Source organism: Coloeus monedula (assembly GCF_965178545.1).
Source record: "Coloeus monedula genome assembly, chromosome: 25".
NCBI lineage: Eukaryota > Metazoa > Chordata > Aves > Passeriformes > Corvidae > Coloeus > Coloeus monedula.
The window spans coordinates 4459223-4481068 of NC_138805.1; the positions used below are offsets into that span (position 1 = coordinate 4459223).

General features: G+C 44.9%; 1 protein-coding gene across 1 annotated transcript in view; it reads right to left on the reverse strand.

Annotated features, from left to right (window-relative positions):
• Positions 1–21846, reverse strand: part of ARHGEF12 (Rho guanine nucleotide exchange factor 12) — a 67360-nt gene extending 45514 nt beyond the window's left edge. The window contains exon 1 of the mRNA XM_082297081.1: positions 20954–21846. Coding sequence (XP_082153207.1) covers positions 20954–20985 — 32 coding nt within the window. The 5' untranslated portion in view covers positions 20986–21846. The remainder of the gene's footprint in view (positions 1–20953) is intronic.

Below are 21846 nucleotides of genomic sequence, written 5' to 3' on the forward strand. Positions count from 1 at the left end.
CCCCCATGGATTTACACATTCCAAAGGTATTATCAGTTTGTCTGACCTACTGTACAACTCAGAAGTTTCATTAAGTTACTTCTATGACAAACGAGGTCAGCAGGCACCTTGTCTTAATTTAAATTTTCCTTCAGCACTCGTTGGGTTGTTTTAAAGGTTCATGTGCGTTTACTGCTCGGAAATGTAAGCCAAGACTTGCCTGCTCACCAGAACCAGCCGTTTATGAGTTCAAAGCTAAGCAAACACTCAACCCAAAAGCATTTCCAGCCCTGCCTTCCCTTCTCCCACTGAGTGATGAACCTTTGGCCAAATTACACCCATTCTGCATGGGATGTGCAGACAACATCCACCCCTCTGACCTCTGCAAAGCTTCTAAATATTTCCCAGCTGCCATAAACTAATTTACAGCTAATATGTCTTAAACCACCCAAAGGCAAAGTGCTCCCAGGGGCTTAATTTACACCAAGGGAAAAATTGGATCCACAATTTTACAAAGGAAAGCTGCAGCACGGAGAGAATCAAGAAATCATTACCACAGTGTTGCTTAACCTGTACTGTGTATTTTTAGCTCTTAGTCCTTCCCAGCTAATTCTGGTGAAGTTTTACTCCTGTAGATACAAACACTAAGGGCACCCAAACTATTTGAGCCTAAACTCAAAGTATGCAACTAAAGGAGCATTTCACCTTGCTGGCTTCCACACTCCCCAGGAGGGTTTCTGTCCCAGCATTTGCTCAGATTTTAGAAGCATCCATGGAAAGTTTCTCCACCATGCATTGCAGTTTGTCAAGATTTCCAAAAAAAGAAAATGTGATGTCAGCTGAGCTATAAAGAGATTAGCAGTGCTATGTACTGGAGTTGAAGCTCTCTCAGTTGTTTAAATGGCCCAAGAAAAAGAAAGAGGCTTCTGGGATATGCAAACCTATTACTTCTGCCCTGAAATGCAGCTCTGGCCCATAAAACACCAGAGAAAAGATGCACACAGCACACATTGCATGAGGAGGGAAAAAATGTACACAGGCATTCGTGGCATGCTTTGCTCCTTCCCATTTCATCTCCCCTCCATCTAAAGTACAGCATAAATCCAGAAAGATCAACTGGAGCAGAACACAGGATTAGGATTTCTCAGCAACATCAAGCCCTGTTTCTTCGACTGTAAAATGGAAGATAAAAAGCCAGGAGTGAAGCTCCTTGTAAAATGGCTCAAGATCCTAAGAACAGCCTATGAGTCAAACACAGAGCTATTAATAGGCCTCTGAACGTGTTTGTATCAGTATTTGCCTCTTGGGTCTCATAAAATAAATAAAAATACAAGCAAAAGGAAAAAAAAAAAACCAAAACCAAACCCAAACAAATATTTACTCAGGAAAGCTACCAGCTGCTAAGAGGTGACTGCAGCAAATTCCCCAAGATATGTGGAAGGGGTATGGAGATAACCAAGAAACAGCAGTGCCAGATTGGAGTTGTTTCCCCACTGGGTTCAGTGACAGCAGCTCTTGGTGCCTCCCCCTCAGCCAGGCAGGATGCTGAGAACTGCCAGCCCTCACTGCCTGTATTTGTATTTATATTAAAAAGAAACAAATCCCCCCAGCATCTCACAGCCTTTCCACATCAAAACCTCGTGTATTAGTACAAAACACTGCATTTTCTCTCATAGCTCATCTGATGGCTGTCACTGTATCAACACTGCCTCAAATCTGTCCACACCACCACTGCGACTGATACAATTAAGTTTAATTTTCAGAACACTTTTAGAACACGCAATAAAATAAAATGAGGAAAAAAAATGTAGTATCAGTGAAAAGTGTATTCAGAAAAGAAAAACCCCACCCAAAACACTCAGAGATGATTGCTTGAGCAGCAACAGCTAATTTAACATCAACATGCATAAAATATCAGCTTATCAAAAATCACATTCCCTATGGCTGGTGAGAAGGGTCTGGTATGGAATTACTGGGAAATGGAAAGAAGGGAGAGCTGCCAGCATCTACATCTAAAGCATCTTTCCAGCCTGTCAAAACCTTTGTTCTTGAGCTCAGACACCAAGACACAGATTTTCACAGCAAACATATTAAACTGCCCATTTTCACAGTGAAAATACAAAGGAGCAACTCAGGTTCACAAAACAGCTATTAAAAAAGGGAGGAAAAAAAAAAAAAAAAGGAGACAAACCTCCCCTCCCACCCTTTTATTCCAGTAGATATTAAAGGAAAAATCCTTTCTCTCTGCTCTGCATTCAAGGAAGGTATTCCTGTCTCAGGGAATAGGAACAAAGGCTCTGTGTTACCTGTTCCACACGCCAAAGTCAGCTGAGCAGGGAGATCCCAAAGGCCCATTCCCAGGGGGAATGCTCTGATCCCAAATCCTCCCCAAGGAGCCTGAGCTGTCCTCTTTGGAAGCTTCCCGGGGTTTTCACGCTTCTCCTTGGATATCCTTGGCAGGCATCTGCCTGATTGTTCACTGACCACTCAAGGGGAGGGAAGAAACTCCACCTCTTCTCTCCCACCTCCTCCCAAGCAGCATCAGCCGGGGCTGCTCATGGACTCAGGGAGAGCAGCATCCATGGCCAGCCCACAGCAACAGGGGAAGCAGGAGAGAGAGCTGGGATTTTAAAATTCAGCATTTCCGGCTGTCCTGGGGGAGGGCAGAAAAATATCTGTCTCTATATATGTTTATGTATGCGTGACGGATGGAGGTGCATGTTCTGTGTACATCTATATGCGTGCATATAAACATACATAAATATATATATATATATAAAAATATATCGATTTGTGTGCATTCCCGCCAGTAAATCCCAACACTGATCCAAGGAGCTGCATCACGAGGCACAGGAACAAAGGCTTGGCAGAGGGCACTGAGATTTTCCCCTCAATCCACTTCCAGCCTTTCAGGGGTCATGCTGTGCCACGCTGGGCACGTACTGGGTTTCCAGGCATTTTGCAACGCGTGGCACCTGGAAAAGCAGTGCCCGCACCAGGAAAACACAGCCTCTGGATTGTTTCAGCAGTGGGGAGGCAGGCAATGGGCTGAGAACGAAGCACTGCCCCTCTCTGCCATCCACACAGGGAAACTCAGAGGTCAAAACAGGGGGGCTGTGAGGTTTTCGAGCTTCCCCGAGTGGTCAAGCCCTGGGGAAGGATTGGAGGGTGAAGGGGCTGTTTTCTTTTTCTGCCCCAATAACCTAATGAAGTTTGGGAGCAGTGCTGGCGGGATAGAAATTTCTTCACGCTACACTGTCTGTTTGTGTTTGATTAATGTAAATCTTCCCAGGGCTCCAAGCACGCCCCGGGCTGCGGGTCTCCATTAACAAGCGGCCAAATTGCCACATACAGACAGGGCAGGGAAAAACCAAGATCTCTATTTTAGTCCTTGCCATAACCCCAGAGAACTCCACCAAACTCATTTTTGGTGATTTGATTTGAATTACCCTACTCCTCATTAAATTCCACTATTTTTTTTCCCCTCCCAAATCACGAGGCCTATTACAAAATGAAACTGCAGCAAACCACTTTAATATATTAACAGGGTTATATTCTTTTTGCATTTCCTCAGTTCTCATGACTGAATTTTTTAGCCTGCCCAGTCCAATGCATGCTGGTACCAAACATCATCTCCAAGCCATAACTGCAGCAAGGCTGCAATTACCCAGAGGACAGGAAGCCAAAGAAATCAACTCCTACCCCTCCATCTCCCTGCTCCATGCAATAATTTCCCAGCCAGAACTTGTATTTTCCATGCTTCTCCCTTTTCCAGTGGCATGCATTATCATTTTCGAAATAGCAGAGAGCTCCGTCTCATTGGTTCCTATTTTGAAACGTTTGCCCAGCTCCTCAATTTTCTAGGAATTTCACAAAGCAGAAAATGTCAGCTCTCCAGAAGAAAATGGTAACCAGAGGGAAGGAAAAAGCCAGGCCAGGATCAGCTCAGATCCTCACAGGAGCACCCCTTCCTGTCACAGTCCTTGGGAAGCACAAGGGAAAAAATGATCAATATTGGGGTTTTTAACCAGTGTGGAATCAGAGTTAAGGATGCCAGGGAAAAGGGGCTGCAAATCCCAGAGCAGGGCTTCATATCCAGTTTATTCATGCCTGAGTAAGAATCACATGCACCAAACAGCCTCTGCTGAGGGTGTCAAAACAGAGATATTTTTAAACCTGGGTTACATTCTAAAATCAATGATTTCCAAATTTTTCTCCCTAATGCTCCTCATCATCAAGTGAAACACAGATGGGACAATCTCACAGACCAATAAACCTTAATTTACTGAACTATCTTTTGGTTAAAACATTGGTATTTCTTATTTCCCTCACTGTACAGAGCAAATTCACATTTCCCAGCTGCTTGCCACACTTCACCCTTACCACCAATTTAAGGTTGCAGGTTGCTTTACAATCATACAAATATGTACAACATTATAGAGTATTATATCTTACTTTTATATATTTCTGTATTTTATAGATTTATGACTTTTATATACATATTTGTGTCTTTTATATATTTATATATATTAAATATCCTTGCAAAAAAACCCCTCAGATTTATCCATTTTAAATTTTCGTGCAAAATATGTAACTTGAAGTCATTAAAGTCAGTGAGAAGGAACCAGGAATACAAAAGGAATATGCTTCAAGGCTTTTAATTCAGAAGGGACATTTTCAATTCCCTGAAACATAAAAATTCTGTTATTGGCATCAGCACTTGGGAAAATAAATGCATTTGTACCATAAAACAAGCTTAAAAGGGTCAGAAATGGATATTGCAGCTTCTCTTCGTTATAAAGAAGTCAAACAGGCTTTGAAGAATCCAAATGAAATTTCAGTCTATCAGGAAAAACATTTAGTATTAAAAAAAGGACTTTAGGGCACAGTCATGTAAGACTTAACTGTTGTCTGCAATTTTGTTTTGCTTATGGAAATAATTAACTTTAAAAAAAAAATCACAGAATTAATTTTTTTTTCTATTTTATCTACAGTTTTTGGGAGAAAGCAACACAATACATCCCTTTCAACTGCAAACCAACACAGCTGCCAGGAAACAGTGTAAAAACAAGAAAGAAGCTTCCATTCCTGAATCTGTCTCGCTTCCTACTCTGATTTCCCAGATTTCCTTCCCCCAGTCCGCTCAGTCACAGGACATAATAAGAAAACAATTCGGAGGAGGAGAAAAAAATGACCATAAAAAGCAAGAAAGTCTGATGCAATCAGGTTTTTAGGAGAAATCAGAGATAGCCAAGAAATGGCGAGGACTGTAAATGGAATATCACTGCTTTAAATCCACAGGGATTTCTACAGTCCTGGACAACAGCAGGAAAGGAGGATAAGGAAAGAAAAGTATGGAAAAAAATACATAATTTAAAAAGAAATCTCTCCTAAGAACATAGGAAAGATGGGATAGGAATAAGTAGTGAACAACTCACTTAGAGAGTTGTCTTTGCCCGTTTAGAATAAAATGCACGAAAATTAAGTTAAATAAGTGCTTCTTAAACATCACACAAGTCCCAAGCCTGAACATCCAAGGTTTCACTTTCCAGAACTTTGAAGTCTCTGTGCTTCATCCTTCTTTGCAAGGAACAGCAATTTTGGTCCCCCATATTCCGTATTGATTAAGGAATTCCTTCCTCCTTGCCCATCGGCAAAGCTCCTCTCCTTGTTCAATCCCAGCTCTCCGCCCGTCAGGCTGGCCTCTGGTAAATATTTACACAGAATTTCCAGACCTTTAGCCCAATAAGGAGCCAGGCCTGGGAAAAGCAGAGCTTCCCAGAGCTCCACAGAGAGGAAGCCAAGTGGTCCCCAAGGAACGGAGTCCACACCCCTGTGGAAAGAATCCACGGAGCAGCAGCAGCAGGAGGAGCTCAGCATCCGATCCTGCCACTGCTGGGGGAGTCCTGCCAGGAAATCCTCAGCCTCCAACACACCAAACCCTCAGGATCCTGTTTGGGATGTGGGGAGGCCCTGGCACAGGCTGCCCCTGTGTCGCTGGAAGTGTCCAAGGACACGCTGGAACAACCTGGGATAGGGGAAGGTGTCCCTGCCCATGGGACAAAATCGTCTTTAAGGTCCCCTCCAACCCAACCCAACCCAGTCTGGGATTCCATGGTGTGATATTTTCAGCTCAGCTAGAGAGGCCAAACCTCACTCAAATTTTTGGGAAGTTCAGGCAGCCATGGATGAAAAAAATCTGTTATTGACAAAGAATTCCATACAGACACTACCAGGATATGGGATAGATGGACATGTGCATTTTAAAGCAGTAAATCCCTAACACTGTAACACAACAATGAATAAAAAGCTTGCCAACACATTTTATTAGCCCCAAAAATCATCCCTGAGAGAATGGCTGCCCAGCTTCCCCATCAGAGTACCCAAATACTCCACAGAGCTTTATATTATAAACACTGACCCTCATTCTCCCCCTTTCCTTTGGGCTCAGAATGTTCATTTCTCCTATTTTATATCAAGGAACAAAACCCATCCCACACATCCTAAATGAACAGGAACTAGCAAAAGACTGCGATGGGGGTTTTTAGAGAAAATGGGTAAATATAAAAGTACAGACAAGAAGAAATGTGAGAAATCTGGCATATTCCAGCAGGGAATCAGAGTGCACTCATGACCTGCATCTTTTGACACATCTGAGAAACACCTGAGTGTTGTCAAGCACAAAAATCATGGGCTGCTCTGTCAGTACATCCTACAAAAAGTCATAAAGGTGTTAGAGGCACAGACCTGCACTTGAATCGAATATGGGGGATTTTATGTTTTCTTCTCTCCATCAAAAAAGTGTCTGTGTGTTGTCTCAAAACCTTTTATTGGACTGAGCCACTCACAAGCAGCAAAGGACTAAGAAATCTTCTCTCTGGCTGCTCTGGGTCTGTTTTATGGAAAGCAGGAGACAACCTGATGAGCAAATGAGTAAATATTTCATTTGAGTATCCCAGCTATGCTGGGTTACATAAGAGGCAGTGGAAGTTAAAGACACAGCAGCTTCCTCTTAGGAATTTCTGCAAGTCAGAGGAGACAACTTAAGGACAGCTTACAGCAGATAAAGTAATCATCTTCCAAACCCCCTGCTTCACAGAGACAACCCTTCATTACTTCAGCTCCTTCCATTACTGGAACTTAGCTGCAAAAACAAAAAACTAAGGTACAGAAACAGGAAATTGTTTTTGCAGTAAAAATGGAGATCAACAATTGAAGTGGAAATGCTGTCCAGATCAGCCATTCTTCCTTACATCAGTAGCATAATTCCTTTTTTTAAAGGGAAGTGACAGAAGTCTGTGGCACCTTGCGACGTACAGAAAATATTACAGATATTTAGCATATACAACTTGTTTGGGAAGGCACTGCACATGGCAGAATTCCTGCAAACTTTCAATTTTCAGAGCATTTTGCTATATGAGTTAAGCAAATACTTTTAGGATGCAGATGAGAATGCCCTAAGAAAAACCCTCAACTTTTCAAGTACAATCACGGACAGGGCTGCAGCAGTCACTGAGTGAAACTTGAGGACAGCATCTGCAGGATGCCAGGGAAAATTCAAATTAAAACTGGCAGAGAAGAAATAAAAGATTATATCACATGCAGAAGTACTACCCACAAAAGCAAAGATGATTTAGACAGGAGAGAAACTGATAAAGGGAGTGGGTGGGAAAATCAACTTTATTGCTGGAGATACAACTCAGTTTATTATTTAGGATGATTCACCACCCAAATCCTGTGCCCTGAACAAAACCCACCTCGTGGGTTGCAGGCAGCTGAGCAAAAAGCCCAGATCAGCACAAGTTAGGATTAGACTGGCAACCTACTTTAGAGTCAATCATTACAAGGCTGAACCACAGCTGTCTGCTTTTAATGCACGGCTGCATTAACCCTCAGCAAAGTGCTTTAAAAATCAGCTCACAAAAAAAAAGAGAAAACACTGAATCATTAAAACTTTCAGCACAAAATTGTAACTCTGTGCATTTGCTGCTAATAGATATTACTGAAGTGATCTAAGCCAAGAAAAGAATTACAGAAAATTATCATTTTCTACTGTGTCACACAACAAGCAGCTGAATGGTTTCTACAGACAGTAATTAAAATAAGAAAGTTCTGGTACAAATATGGAAACTGATTAAAAGACAGCTGTAAAGTCTGCTAAATCTGTGATAAAAAAAATAAATCTGCAAAAGCAAAACATGAAAGATCCTTTATGAAAGGGAACCCTCTTTCAGTTTCATTGTCTGGGCTGACTTCTGGCATAGGAAAATGGGTTCTATGGGGCTGCATTTAAAAGGTCACAGAGTTTCCTTCCTTGATCTTTTACCATGAACAATTTTAGAAGGCATTAAACATTTCAGAACAGCCCATCTAAACAATTTTTTGCTTATCCTGTCATTGAATTAAGCTCAACCAATTCCAGTAAATCTGATAAACAAAAAAGCCCCCCTCAAGCAGCTCCAAAATATAATATTTATGCCAGCCACTAAATGCAAACTTGAGTCCACGCCAAAACAGCATAAATTAGAGAAACATAATTATTCTATAGCTGACAATTTGAAAAGAGAGCAGTGAGAGCTGGGAAACTCCATTTGCTAAGACAAAATCTATTTCATTCCCAGCAAACTGAACACAGTCGTTAAAACTGTGTCGTAATTCAGAGAGAGATAAAAACCACAAGACCGATTTCATGGATTTAGCACTCAGTACCTTGTTCTGGTTCACTCCAGAGCTGGGAATTGTCAGCAATAAATACTTCCAGGCCTATAAAACTCCATGAACTGCTCACTATTCATCGAGAACCAGCGAGGGAGGGGCAGAGCTTCATTTATTCTTTCCAAAGAATTTTGCAGGTCCTTTTTAATTCACCATAAACTTCATCCCACCCCAGTTTTACAGTACAAAACATAAACTGACTCAAGGACACCATCAACATCAAAATGTTGACCCCAGAAGCAAGTCAGGACTGGCTTTATCATTATTCTATCCCACACCTGCAGCCTTAGAGTTCCAAATTCAAAAAGCCAGGAAGAAAAACCCAAGTGAAAATGCAAGGTAGCAACACCTGTACTCACAGCCCTGACCTCTGAAAAGGCAGAAATCCATTTTTTTAATGCACTAAAACACACTTTCATTTTCCCCCTGCTTCAGTGCAACAAGGAGGACACAAATTTAGAGTTCCCAGTGTTTCCAGATGTTGCTGATGAGCCAGAACTCACTTTATTTCTGTCTCTGTCCTACTGACAACTCCTCCTCTGCCCTCCAGCCAGTGGATAACCACCAGCCTTTTCCAGGGCTCTCCATCTCCCCCTTCCCCTAAAGCCCAGCACTGAAGGCATACACAGGGAGGAAAGGAAGGTTTCAAACCTTGCCAGGAAGCTTTGCTGGTTTAACTCCAACCCTGCATCTGCCTCTGGTTTGAGACTGCGAAGCAGGAACGTTCACACAGCTCACTGCACCTCCTCGGTGGGGCCTGGCAGCTGATTCATCCGAATTTTTGAATATTTGCTCATAATATATTTGTACTGTGCTGCACACGAGGTGCTTCCTGCTTCTCTGGAGGGATAGCAGGGCTGAAACCAGACAAATTTTAACCCAGTGACTGCTTTCCAGGTAAAACTGATCATCAAATACACAACATGAAGTGCTATTATTTCTATTTAAGCAGAGCATGCACACAGTTTGCCCACAGAAACTTGAATATGCTGGCTGTTATCAGCTAGATCGGAGTCACCCATGCCTGAAAGAAACCACAACTCTCTCCCTGCTGCCCTGGCAAACTCCAAATGCCAACACACAGCCCTTTCTTTCCAATTTCCTCTGTATGAACCCAATACATTCACCACCCATCAGCTGCCCACAGTCAAACATCTCCCAGGACTAACAAAATGTTGTGTTATCACCAGAAGCAACAGCTGAGCTTAAGGAGTTGAGATGATCCACGCTACCACATATGCAAGAAACCTGTAAATGTAAAAAGCAAGCACTGGTCACCAGCAGAATGTCAGTGCTGAGTGCATTAAAGCAAAGGGAAACGCAGTTTTCTCTCAGTTCAGTAAGACAACTCCTCCCAAGGTATTTTCTGCAGCAGGGAAACCACCAGGATGCCAGAGAAGTGCTTTAATCTAAAGCAAACATCTCCACGTGATGGAAAAGAGAGAGAGGGGGAGAGCCCAGGCAGCTCCTGATCCTACAAGACAAAATTCATTTGCTACTGGGCAATTCTCCCTGCACGTTATCATGGAATCGGCTGCCACGAAGCTCAGCACAACTGAGAGAGTATTCCCTAAAATCCCACAGGGGACGAGCTTCCCATGGTGGGGTCCCAGATATTTGGGAGGGCTCCTCGTGTCCATACAGCTCATCCCTGTATTTTACATTTATTCTAATTTACTGCCACGCCAAAGTGATCCAAATACAACGCAGAGGAGAAGATGAAGAGATTTGACATTTAAATTTACAATTTAAATAAACAAGTCACAGTCCTTGTTTGAAGTGTCCAGAGTCCCTTTGTGCTCATCCCCACAACCAATTACAAACTACCTTTTTTATTTAACAAAAAGAAAAAAAAGAACAACAAACCCCACCTCATTATTTGCATGTTCTTTGTTATTTTTTCCCCTCTTTGAAATGCTCTTTTGGGGCCAGCTTTTTGATCTAAAAGGCATGTAATTAAAAAAAAAAAAAAAAAAAAGAAAGGAAAATCCTAAATCCCTATATATACTTTATAGGAACACTTATTTGGGGGGAATATACTCCCCAAAATTATATATATATTCCCAGGGATTGTGCCTGGATTACCAGGGCCAGAACACAGCCAGATTCCCCAATAAAACAACAGAGAAACCAACTTATTTCAAGTGTAAACTTCAAGTTTCTTAAGACCTTTGCTGATCAAATCCCATCAGTATTCCAAGAATCAATTTAGAGATATGAAGGAGCCATTTTCTCTGTATATGGAGAGCGACAGATGGAACAAAATTTTCAGCACATTCTGAGTTGCTGTGACGTTCCTGTCATTGCAGCCAGCGAGGAGGCTCAGCAGAGCTGCCTCCCAGGAGCTGCAGGGCCAGGCTGATTAAAAAAACAGATATTAATTAAAAAAAAAAAAAAAAAAAAGAAGGGAGTGGGAAGGGACAGGTTCTTTTCATCTGGCTGAATTCCAGGGAAAGGATTTAGAGTTTTGCAGGCAGCCCAAAACTCAAGCCTGCTGCAAAGCTGTTTCCTCTCCCTCTTCCAGCTAAGTTTAATTATTTGCTTCTGCCTGACTTGGGAGAGGCAAGAGCCTCCTCCAGAATGCCAAGTGCCAGAGCAGCACCCAGGGACTGTCCCCTCCACCTGGAGCCCTGCTGACCTCCCAGCCAGGCAATCAGATCCACCCTGCCAGGAAAGAAGGGTTTTCCTGGCCTAAACCTGGGATTGTGCCTGGATTACCAGGGCCAGGTGCCCCAGCGACAGAGGGGAGGCCAAGGCATGGGGTGAGCAGGTGCAGACACCAAAAAACACTGCTGGAGTGTCACTGATGAGTGTGAAAGCTGATCATGAGCCTGCTAGAAGGGAAAGGGAGGGGAGGTCAGGGATTGCTGTGCCATACATACAGCTGAAGTTGCGCTGGTTAACATCCAAAGTAAACACCACTCCAGCATTTACAGCCAGCACCAACATTCCTACATCTTTCCACACTGGAAGAAACATGTGCTTGCCTTCCCCCCCCACACACCTTTTTTCCCTAAGTACTTCATTCTCACAACTGGAGCAGCCTGAGCATTTTACACCATTTCAAGTGTAAAACTTGGGGCTTTCAGGTGCACTCCAAAGGGCTGCTGTGCTTGGCAAACAGTATTTACCAATTCCAAGTATTATCAAACTCTTACACCTAGTCACCCAGCACTGAAGCAGCCAAACCTGTGCTCCAGAGATCTAGATATCTAGATAGATATTCCAGAGATATCTAGGGAATGACAACCTAGAAAGCTCTGCTCTTTCAAATCATTATTTCCAAATTATTCCAAGGTATTTGCTTTTACTGCTGATGGTTCAGGGTAGAGCAGCACTGCACAGGTGCTCCTTTGGGCGCCCGACAGACTTTGACACATCCTCCCAACAAAGTGAATCCCACAACAATTGCAGAGGGCTCTCTGTGCAGGATCCCCAGAGCGACCGAGAGTGTTGGGTTTGTTCAGATCAGATCTGCGCCCACAGGAACCACTTCCGCTCCCCAGACCGCAGGGCCTGCGCAGGGCAAACCACAACCTATCATTTGGTGCCTCCCAACAGGCTGCAGGAACAAATTGCCAGCTGGAGAGCTGCACTTCAGCACCAGGAGATCTCTTTCATCCCTGGCATACGAGGATTCCCCCCATCCTTGCATTTATATCCACACGATATAAATTTGCTCTCTTCTACTGCAGTCCCCCCTGGATATTTGCCAGAGCTAATGCTGCCGCCCCAGTCAGGATGGAGGCAAAATCCCTCCTTTAAGACCCCAGAGTAGCAGCTCACTTTTAGCTGAGGTCAATGCCTAAGTGAGGACATCACATAATTATAATTTTTCAAAAGTCGACACAGAGCAGAAAACCACATTATCTCCTTGCTTGTAAGCACCAGCTTTGAAGGCACTTAACAGAAGAACATTACCATCATGGCTCAAACACTGTCACACGGGACCTGCTGTCCCTCGGAGCAGCCTCCTCAAGAGCCAGACAGGCGCTCCCAGACACCGAACGTGTTCCTTCAGTCCTGCACAGCACACTCAGCTGCAGCCCTGCCTTGTCAGGGCTTTGTGCCTTCCAGCAGCAGGTCCTGGCCCCCGAGGGCTGACATGTGCCTCCAGAGCATGGGGCAGGCAGGAAACCCCTCTCCTATCTGGCAGCCGCCACCAGCTCTCCCATTTCTCTCCCTCTCACTCACTTCCTATTGATTTCTCCTGTCTTACACTGCAGCTTTTTCCTATTTCCTTTCTCTGCTCTCTCGTTATGGCTTCCTCCTTTAATTCTCTTCTTTTCCACGTTTTCCATCACTTTTCCGGCAGCTTTGAACTCTCTTTTGCATCTGGGCACAGCAGAAAGGCAGCGGTGCCTCTGTGGCACGGAGCACTGAGAGGAGACACCTTGTCTGAAGTGCTGCCAAGAAGCTGCACCAACAGCCACTATCATAACAGGCTAAAAAAGACTTTCAAGCAGCCATCAGATGCTTCAGGTAAGCCTGCAGGTTGAAGCCTGTATGTTTACGGGAGTGGCGGACTCCCAGTCCTGTGCCTGTCTCACATCAGTCTGGTGCTTTATTAAACACATGGGGCTTTTCCTCCAGACTGGGAAATGCTTGCTCAGGTCAATCCAGGTCCCACCTCAGCTTTCCAGCCCCTCTCCAGCTCACTCAGGACTCAGTTAAATACTCAGAAAAGAGTATTTAATTCTTTTTAGGTTACTGATTCCACTTAGGAGGTCACCCAAGCCCTTGGTAAAACAACTGCATGTGATACCACAAACCAGGATGCACAGCGTGCAAACAAATTCAGGATCAGCTTCTCACACAAGCAAGAGTAAGTTGTGCTGCACTCACAGATTAAAATAAGGAACAGAACCTGAATAAAGTTAAGATTTCCACCAATATCCCTGAAGATTTCCAATACGTATTTCAAGAGCTCAGGAGTAAAACCAGTTCAAGTCTTGCCCTTGCAGCCACAGTTCTTGTGCCAAGTGAGAGCAACCAAGAGCTGCCAGAACCTGGAGATTCTCTCTTAGGTTTTTAGCACCAACATTTCATCTTCTCTGCACCACCAAGAGAGGCCCTGCTGCTTAATTCACACAGTTCTGCTTTTACACAACCCTGCTCCCTGCCCATAAAAGGTTTATTTTTTGGAAGAACTGAGCCCCGAGTGCCACATCCAGAACAGCACACACTTGTGACCATGCCCCTCCTGCCAGGAACACGGCCTGGCTGCAGCAGGACATCTGACAGCATCCCAGGGACTAAAAGGACAATGAGACAGCTCACACCAGAATTATTCCAAGTACAGAAACCTGTGCTGTGATCTTTTCCACCTCAGGAAGGACTCCTCTCATCTGCCTTCCCAGTGCCAGAGCAATTCCATGGAGCGCCTTTGCCACCGAACATCCCAGCCCAGACCTTTCAGCGTTGTCAAAACAGAGCTTAAAATAGCCCCACAGGATCACATTTAAGTGTTTGCCAACAAATGTAAACAGCAATGTTTCTTATTTACCACCAGGCTCTGCAAGAAAGGGTTCCTGCCCATGGGCCTCAGAAGTCAAACAGACACAACACTGAAAATCCTCAAGGAAAGGATGCAGGGTGATAACAAAGCATCTGCCGCGTTCAGGAGACAATTTGTGAATGTCACAGGCTGAACACTGTTTGTTTGGCTTTTACTATTTATACTTATGCTTCCATTTGAAACATAAGGACACTGTTTTTTCCTGTCATTTTTAATGTATTTATTTTTACATGTTTTCTTTTCAAAGAAAAATGAGTAAACGTTGCTTCTTCCTGCCTTTTTCTAAGTGTGCTGTTACTATTTTGTATGTATCCTGCCTTGTATTTTATCCCTTTTACTTAAACACTGCACATTTTACATCCCTTTTCATTTTACTAATTCCCTTGCTGCTGCTTCTCCTGTCCTTATTTTAAGCCCTCTCTTCTGATGTTGAGATATTACCAACATCCAGGCTCCTGACCCTTAGTTTGATCAAGCTGAGACATGAACTAAGACTTTCATTCTTTAAACCTAATAATTATCCAGAGCAGGGGCACAGAAAACAGCATCACCTACCTGAAAATATGCATTTAAGTCTATTTTCTCTTAGTGCTATTGACATCTCTTACACAGGAGAATCTACTTATCTCAAAGCAGATAAAATATCAGGGGGAGTGCTTAGGCAGAGGAATATCTGGAATGCTGCAAGAAGCACTTTTATAGCAACTCATCCACTAGAAACTCGAGGATAATACAAATGGGATTCATTAGTAAGTCTCCAACTGCTAATTTTCAGAGGGAAGGAAGAGGTATTCAAGGAGAAACCAAGAGGATAAAGCCTTGAGGCAAGAGGCTGAGCTTATCTCTCAAGCAGCACAGCCAACATACCTCCCTGGTGACCCAAAGGACCACCTCGAGGTGGAGTGGAGAATTCAGTCTCTAGACCAAAGCAAACACTGCTCCTCTCTGAGACACTCTGCATAACTGGAAACTACAGCACAGGGCTGGCCAGGTGGGAGTGAGAACTATAACCATCAGAGGTAAGTGGTGCTGCTCAAAACACTGCGGGGAAAATGGGAAAACAACACTTAATGTCCAAAATCCTGCTGGTTATACTCCAAAGCCTCTTGGGAAAACAGAAGCAGTCACTGAAGCCACTCAAATTCCTTAGACACGAATTCACTGGGAGATCCCACTTCAGGAAATAACCAAATAATCCTTGTGTGCTATCATGAAATATGGACAATAACTGGTATCTGCACCACCTTCCCCAGGCAAATTCATCAATACTCTGTACAGCCTTAGCATGAAATGCCAAAATCTCCAATGCCTAAATCACTCCTACAGTAAATCACCACTTCTACACTAAATCACCTCTACTACAAAATCATCACTTTTAACAACATGGTCCAGACCGGTTGTGAGAGTGAACAGAAGACTCTTTGATTTCCAGCAGAAGGACTGTGGTCACCGCTGTCACCCTCCAGGACCAAGGAACTCTCCTCCCACGTGGGTCACGAAGTCAAAGGACACCAGTGAACACCCACAAGTCCCACCAGTGACCTCGGCAAACTCCTGCTCCGAGGGCAAGCTGCACTTTCCTTCTCAAGCATCTCCAGCTCGGGCAGCACTGAGTTGTTGGGGTTTTTTTGCTGCTAAATTCCCGTAGATGTGGTCCAGAATTTTGTAAATCTAAAATTGAGGGAGCCAACATCCCAGTACCCTTCCTAATCAATCCATGCGAAATGTTAAAATGCCATTAATAGGAGTTCTGTGCGCAGGGAGAATTATACAATTGGGCTCACAGATGAAATATCATTCCTGCCTCCACCCAAATAATCACAACGCCCACAGCTCTACTCAAAACTAGAAAATCAAGCTCACCTCAGCTCCTGTCTCCAGTGAAAGCCCTAATAAACTATGCAACATGAAGTGGTAGCATTTGTGTCCCAGCCAGCAGTAAACACCCCAGACAGTCCTCTCTTCTGCCAGCCTCAAGAGCAGCAAAATAAAATATGAATTTATGCACAGACTCTGTCAACTGCTCATTTCCAAACACAGTGAAGGCACAACGATGGAAAGCCCCACTCAAAGACTTTATTCTTTTCAGTCCTTAGATGTCATGCTGCAGCCCATTTTCCATAAAGACTGGATTTTACAAACTCTACTAATTTTAAAAATGCATGATAATGACATCTAGCTACTCAGTAAGGCGTGACTTCCCATGCAGTTCTTACCCTGCTGGAAGAAATAAAACCCTTTTTCCCACCATACAGTCAAAGAATTCCCAGTTACTACAGGGACTTCCAAAGAGCCAAAGACAGGGAAAGTGCAGATAAGAAACAATTAGAGTCTATTTTAATACCAAGTCAGGAGCAAATCACCAATTAAAACTTCTCAAGGATAATTATGTGCTGCTGTTTTCCAATCATAGCAACAGAAACTACAGCACGGTTATAAATAAAACTCATTTGCAAGCAACTGCAGAGAAGAGCCACCAGTTCCTCAGCGAGGTCCTGCGAAAGCAAGAGCCTCCTTTCTTTTATTGGCCTTTAACAAACAGAAAGAAACATAAAGCAAGTCCTGCAGCCGCGCAATTGCTCAACCCTGAAGTGTGTTTGGAACGGTGACAGGAAGAAAAATACAGTTAACTCCGAGAGCGAAAAAAATTAATGGCACACAAATGTTTCTTTAGTGTCATAACAGGATACAGCCGAGCTCGGCCCGGCCTTCGGTGGCCAAGCAGAGGCTGGAAATGGCCGAATTTCAGCCCGGCCCCAGCGTGGCCTTGGGAAGAATAAAGCCCTTATCTCACCCGGCCATGTGTGGCCGGCCACGCACGGCACAGAGCAACGCCCAGAGCTGGCCAGTGTCCGGCCAGGAGAGCTCGAGAGTCAGGGAATGTGGGCACACTCCAGCAGGAACACAAAAACTCCTCCAACAAACCCAGCCCAGCCACCCGCTACCTCTCAGCCGGTCACAGATGGGCCTCAAAGTGCACTATCCCCTCCACCAAAAACCAGCATCCAGCAGCAAAAATCCAACCGAGCACCAGCGAGTAACCAAAAATAGATTTTTTCAGGCTAAAAGATATGGCAAATCTCACCTAAATCCAGAGCTGGATGAAGCTCAGTCAGCTGACTGATTTGAGATACCTTTAGGATAAGAAAGGTCCCCTGGATGTGCAGATTTCCTTCCACTAACGATCAAGTCAAGCCAGAAGAGCAGCTCAGGGATGTCTACCTCAAAGACTTACTAAGCTCAGCAAGACAAATGCCACCTTTGGAGGCCTCTGAACAAATACAGCATAGCTAAGAGAGGATTAAATTAAGAGGGTGTAAATGTTTACAAACAGAAAGGAGAGGAGCAATAGGGCTGGAGATGAATACGGTCCCATGGGCACCGGGACTACGAAAAAAAAGCAGCTGACAAAGTAAAAGAACATCCTGAGGGAAAGAAGGGGAAGCTGAAGTCAGTGTTTAACTCTCTCAAACCATCTCCAGCCATGCAAGGCACCACAGCTATCCTGGAGAACGTTCTGCTGCTGTGTTTCTAAGTCTCAAGGGCTACGTTAGGAGATAATTTTTTGTCGGCCTGCACCCATTAGGTGCTCCCCGAAATGCTGATGGGGAGCAGTGTGTGCCAGGAGCTCCTCCAGGAACTCTCAACAGCCATTACACTCTCAGGAGCCTTAACATCTGTTCTGCCTTTTTTGTTTAATGCCTGGTATTCCCCCACTCCCCCCGGCACTCACTTCCCTCCAGACCGAAGGCACTTGAAGAAAAAGACACCAGAAAACGATGCTGCTTTGGGAGCTCTGATAACAAAATCTGAGCATAACCATTACCAAAATTAACTGGGTTAAGGTTTAGTCCACAGAGAGAGTGAGCCCAGACACATCAGATATGAACTGGCCTGACTGTGTTTCAGCAGTGCCAGACACTAAAATCCATTCAACTTTCCTGGGAAAGAGAACAAAAATAAAAGGGGAAAAAAAAATAAAAAGGAGGGAACTTAATAAAAACATCGTTTATCATCCTGGCTACAGAACAGCACTAGAAATGGCCATTCATACACTCCTAATTGATATATTTTAATGGTAATCATGACATCATCAACGAATACATGAGATATAAAACATGTCAAGGATGAGACGAGTGCAACCCTGGACAAGGGAAATGTGACAGCTGTCAAATCATTACCACCTTAAACTGAAGGGATACCAAAGGAAATATCTGCTGTCTGTAACATGCATTTTAGGCAGCTCTACATATGCAAAATGCAAATATGTAAAGCTAATACGAAGAAAAATCCAGACCCAAGCTACCCTATTATATTCCTAATACCATCTGGCACAGATGCAAGCTGGGTTTTCCCGGTTTAAGGCAATTCCCATCTCAATCCCACCAAGGAAGGTGACTGACAAGTAAAAAGAGAATTGAACATGTCAGATGATTTATACCACGTAGATCTAATGACAGTGGAAGCATCAACATTATTTATATTGCACCTGGCTTTACATTCCAAGCTTAAGAGCCACACTGAAAGAGGCAACACAGAGGCTGCCTGGGCCTGAAAAGAAAAGGGGAATGTACTGCAGGGACAAGGGTGATCAAAAACCATCCCCTCCAAATGCTGCACAATGCTGGAGATAAAAAGGAATGGCAGAGATCCACATGATGGGAACAAACACCACCACCATGTCTGGGGTTCTGCTGGAAGGTTCAGCCAGGGAACAATCACAGAATCATCACAGAATCGCGGAATGGTTTGGGCTGGGAGAGACCTTAAAGATCATCTCACTCCCAACCCCCTGCCATGGGCAGGGACACCTTCCACTATCCCAGGATGCTCCAACCTGGCCTTGGACACTTCCAGGGATCCAGGGGCAGCCACAGCTCCTGTGGGCAACCTGTGCCATGGCCTCCCCACCCTCACAGGGAACAATTTTTCCCTAATATCCAATCTAACCCTAATCTCGGAGTTTGAAGCCATTCCCCCTTGCCCTGTCACTCCGGGCCTTTTAAAACAGTCTCTCTCCATCTTCCTTTTAGGCTTCTTCAGGTCCTGGCAAGCCACAATTAGGTCACTCCAAAGCTTCTCTTCTCCAGGCTGAACCATGACCATGACTTTGTCCCCCAGAGCTGGGACTGCTTCAGGCCAGAGGTGAAAAACAGAGACAAGAAGAGATCCAGATTCCCCACATTCCCCCAGCCATCACAGAAATCCAGCTGCCAGGGTTGTGGAGACAGCTCCTCACCTGACATTAAAAGCCTTTTGATCCAAAACCTTAATGGAACACCAAACAGAAACATCCTCCTGACATGACTGAGAGCAAAAGGAAATGAGACATTTTTTTTGTCTTTGCTGCATTTTCAATTTGGCTGCTCCAATTCAATAACAGAAAGTATTTTGTTTTACTAACAAGTAAATTAAATTCCCTGTTCTCATGCTTTTCCTTTCCATGCATCACTCAGCTGCCTCTTGGTATGAAAATCCTGTCGTTCTTTTTGATATCATGCAACTGCCACAAGACATATGGCCCTAAGTACGTAACAAAATCCTCACAAATCCACTGAAATGCCTTTTTACTGTCATTGCCTTGCCTGGTACAGAGAAAAACATCCTGCAACTCAAGAATCATTCATGCACTGCAAAAGAAACAATTCCGCTAGTACAAACTACACAATTAATTGCCAAGATTTAATACTCTGTGAACAGTTGTAAACACAGACTGTACACAAGTCTGAGCTGTCCCAGAGCCCTTTGGACTGTGCTGTCTGTGAGGACCTGTGGAGTCACGAAAAGGCCTGGGTTTAAGTGAGAACCACACTCAGTCTCTTTCCTGCCCACACCTGGAACCCAAAATTGGTGAGCTCAGGCACCCAAAAGCATCATTGCTCTATCCCAGCCCCAGCTTCGCTGCTGTGCCAGAACTGCTTGGTCATGAAAGGCCAAAGCGAGGCCTTTGCCCCACGCATTCAAACCTTAACCACCAGAGAAACGCGATAAAGATGCGATAAAATAAATGCTTTTTAGCATACAGTGTCAAAAAAAGGTATCTTTTCTTCTCATTAAAAAAAAAAAAAAAAAAATCTGAGGACTTTCATTCCGCTCGTTGCAAAAGCAAGTGAAGAGGTTTCCTACTTGACTTTTTTTTGGTCATATTTTTTCCCCTTCCTCTGAAACATCCCAGCACAAACAAGAGAACTCCAAACATAATGAAAGGCACCTGCAGAGCAGCCCAGAGGCCCGAGCAGGTATCTGAAGCCAGGTTACTGCTAAGATAGACACCAGCAGACATTCCTGCTTGTCAGCTATCCCTCCTGCCCTCACCTGGAGTGACCTCTCTGCAGTACTTGACCCAAGGAGACCCAAGTGCATCCGCAACACGGTCTCTGAGTTGAGGCTTGAGCTATATCCTAAATTCTGGTGGCTTCTCCTGCTTAAACTTCTTGCAGGAACACTTGCTTTCGGTGTTCCTCGCAGCACCAGCCCATTCTGGGAGCTGAATTACCACCCCTGGTTCCTACAAAGTCAGCCTGGCAGGCTTGAAAGCTGTTGGACTTGAAATACTCCGGTTTCAAAGTTAACCCAGTCACTTTGACAGTCAAGACACTCTTGGTTCCCAGAAACTCTGATTTAATCCTGCTTTTCTGATCCCGTCTGTCACTGAAGTCAGAACACAAAGTACATGAGCTCTGCGAATATCTCCCACTTCAAAAAAAGGAAAAAAATTAAGAAATCTCATTTTATACTGACCTGTCCGTGATTGTGGACTGTGTGCCACTCATTGGAGCCTTTGGCAAGAAGTCGTATTATCCAATTTACATTTTACTATTATTGCAGGAATATGAACGAGGCTTTGCCCCTCACATGCACCGAGGTTCAGGATCCAGCCTTGCTCCAGAAGAGGCATGCACAGAGGACAAACTCAGTTCAAGGGCAGGAGAAGGGAACGAAAAAAAAAAACCACAACCAAACCCAATCCAAAACAACTCCAAAACTCTTCTTGCAGTCACCCAGAATATCCAAACCACGGAAGTGGGGCGTGGGGGATAAAGGAAAAACTCCAACAAGAAAAAACTCCAACAAAAACAAAAAAAAAAAAAAAAAAAAAAAAAAAAAAAAAAAGAAGCAACAAATCAAGCTCGGTGGACTCGGGGGAAAAAAAAGAAAACCTTCCCAAGAAGCGGCCGATCTTCCCCGGCACGGGCAGAGCGCGGGGGGCCCGTGCCCGTCCCCGCCGGGGCTCAGGGGCTGCGGCGCTCGGGGGGCGGGCGGCGCTCCCCGCCCGCGGCCGGGCCCATCCCCGCTGCCCGCCCGCCCCGACCCCCGCCCGTGCTGCGCCCGCAGGGGGGTCGGGCAGGGCGGCCGCCTCTAGGCCCGGGGCTCCATCCCCCGCCGCTCCGCCTCTCGCTCCGGCCCGGGACCCAGCGGGGCGCTGCGGGCTGGCTGCGCTCCGCTCTCCGCTCCGCCGCGGGGCCGAGTCCCACCGCTGCCGCCGCCGGCCCCGCTGCGCTGCCCTCCCGGCCCGGTAGCGGCCCCGCTGCGCTGCTGAGAGGCGCGAGCGGCGCGTCCGGAGGAGCCTGCGCCGACACGAGCCGGGCCGGGCCGGGTTCGCCCCTCCCCGGCGCCTCCGGGGGGCTCGTACC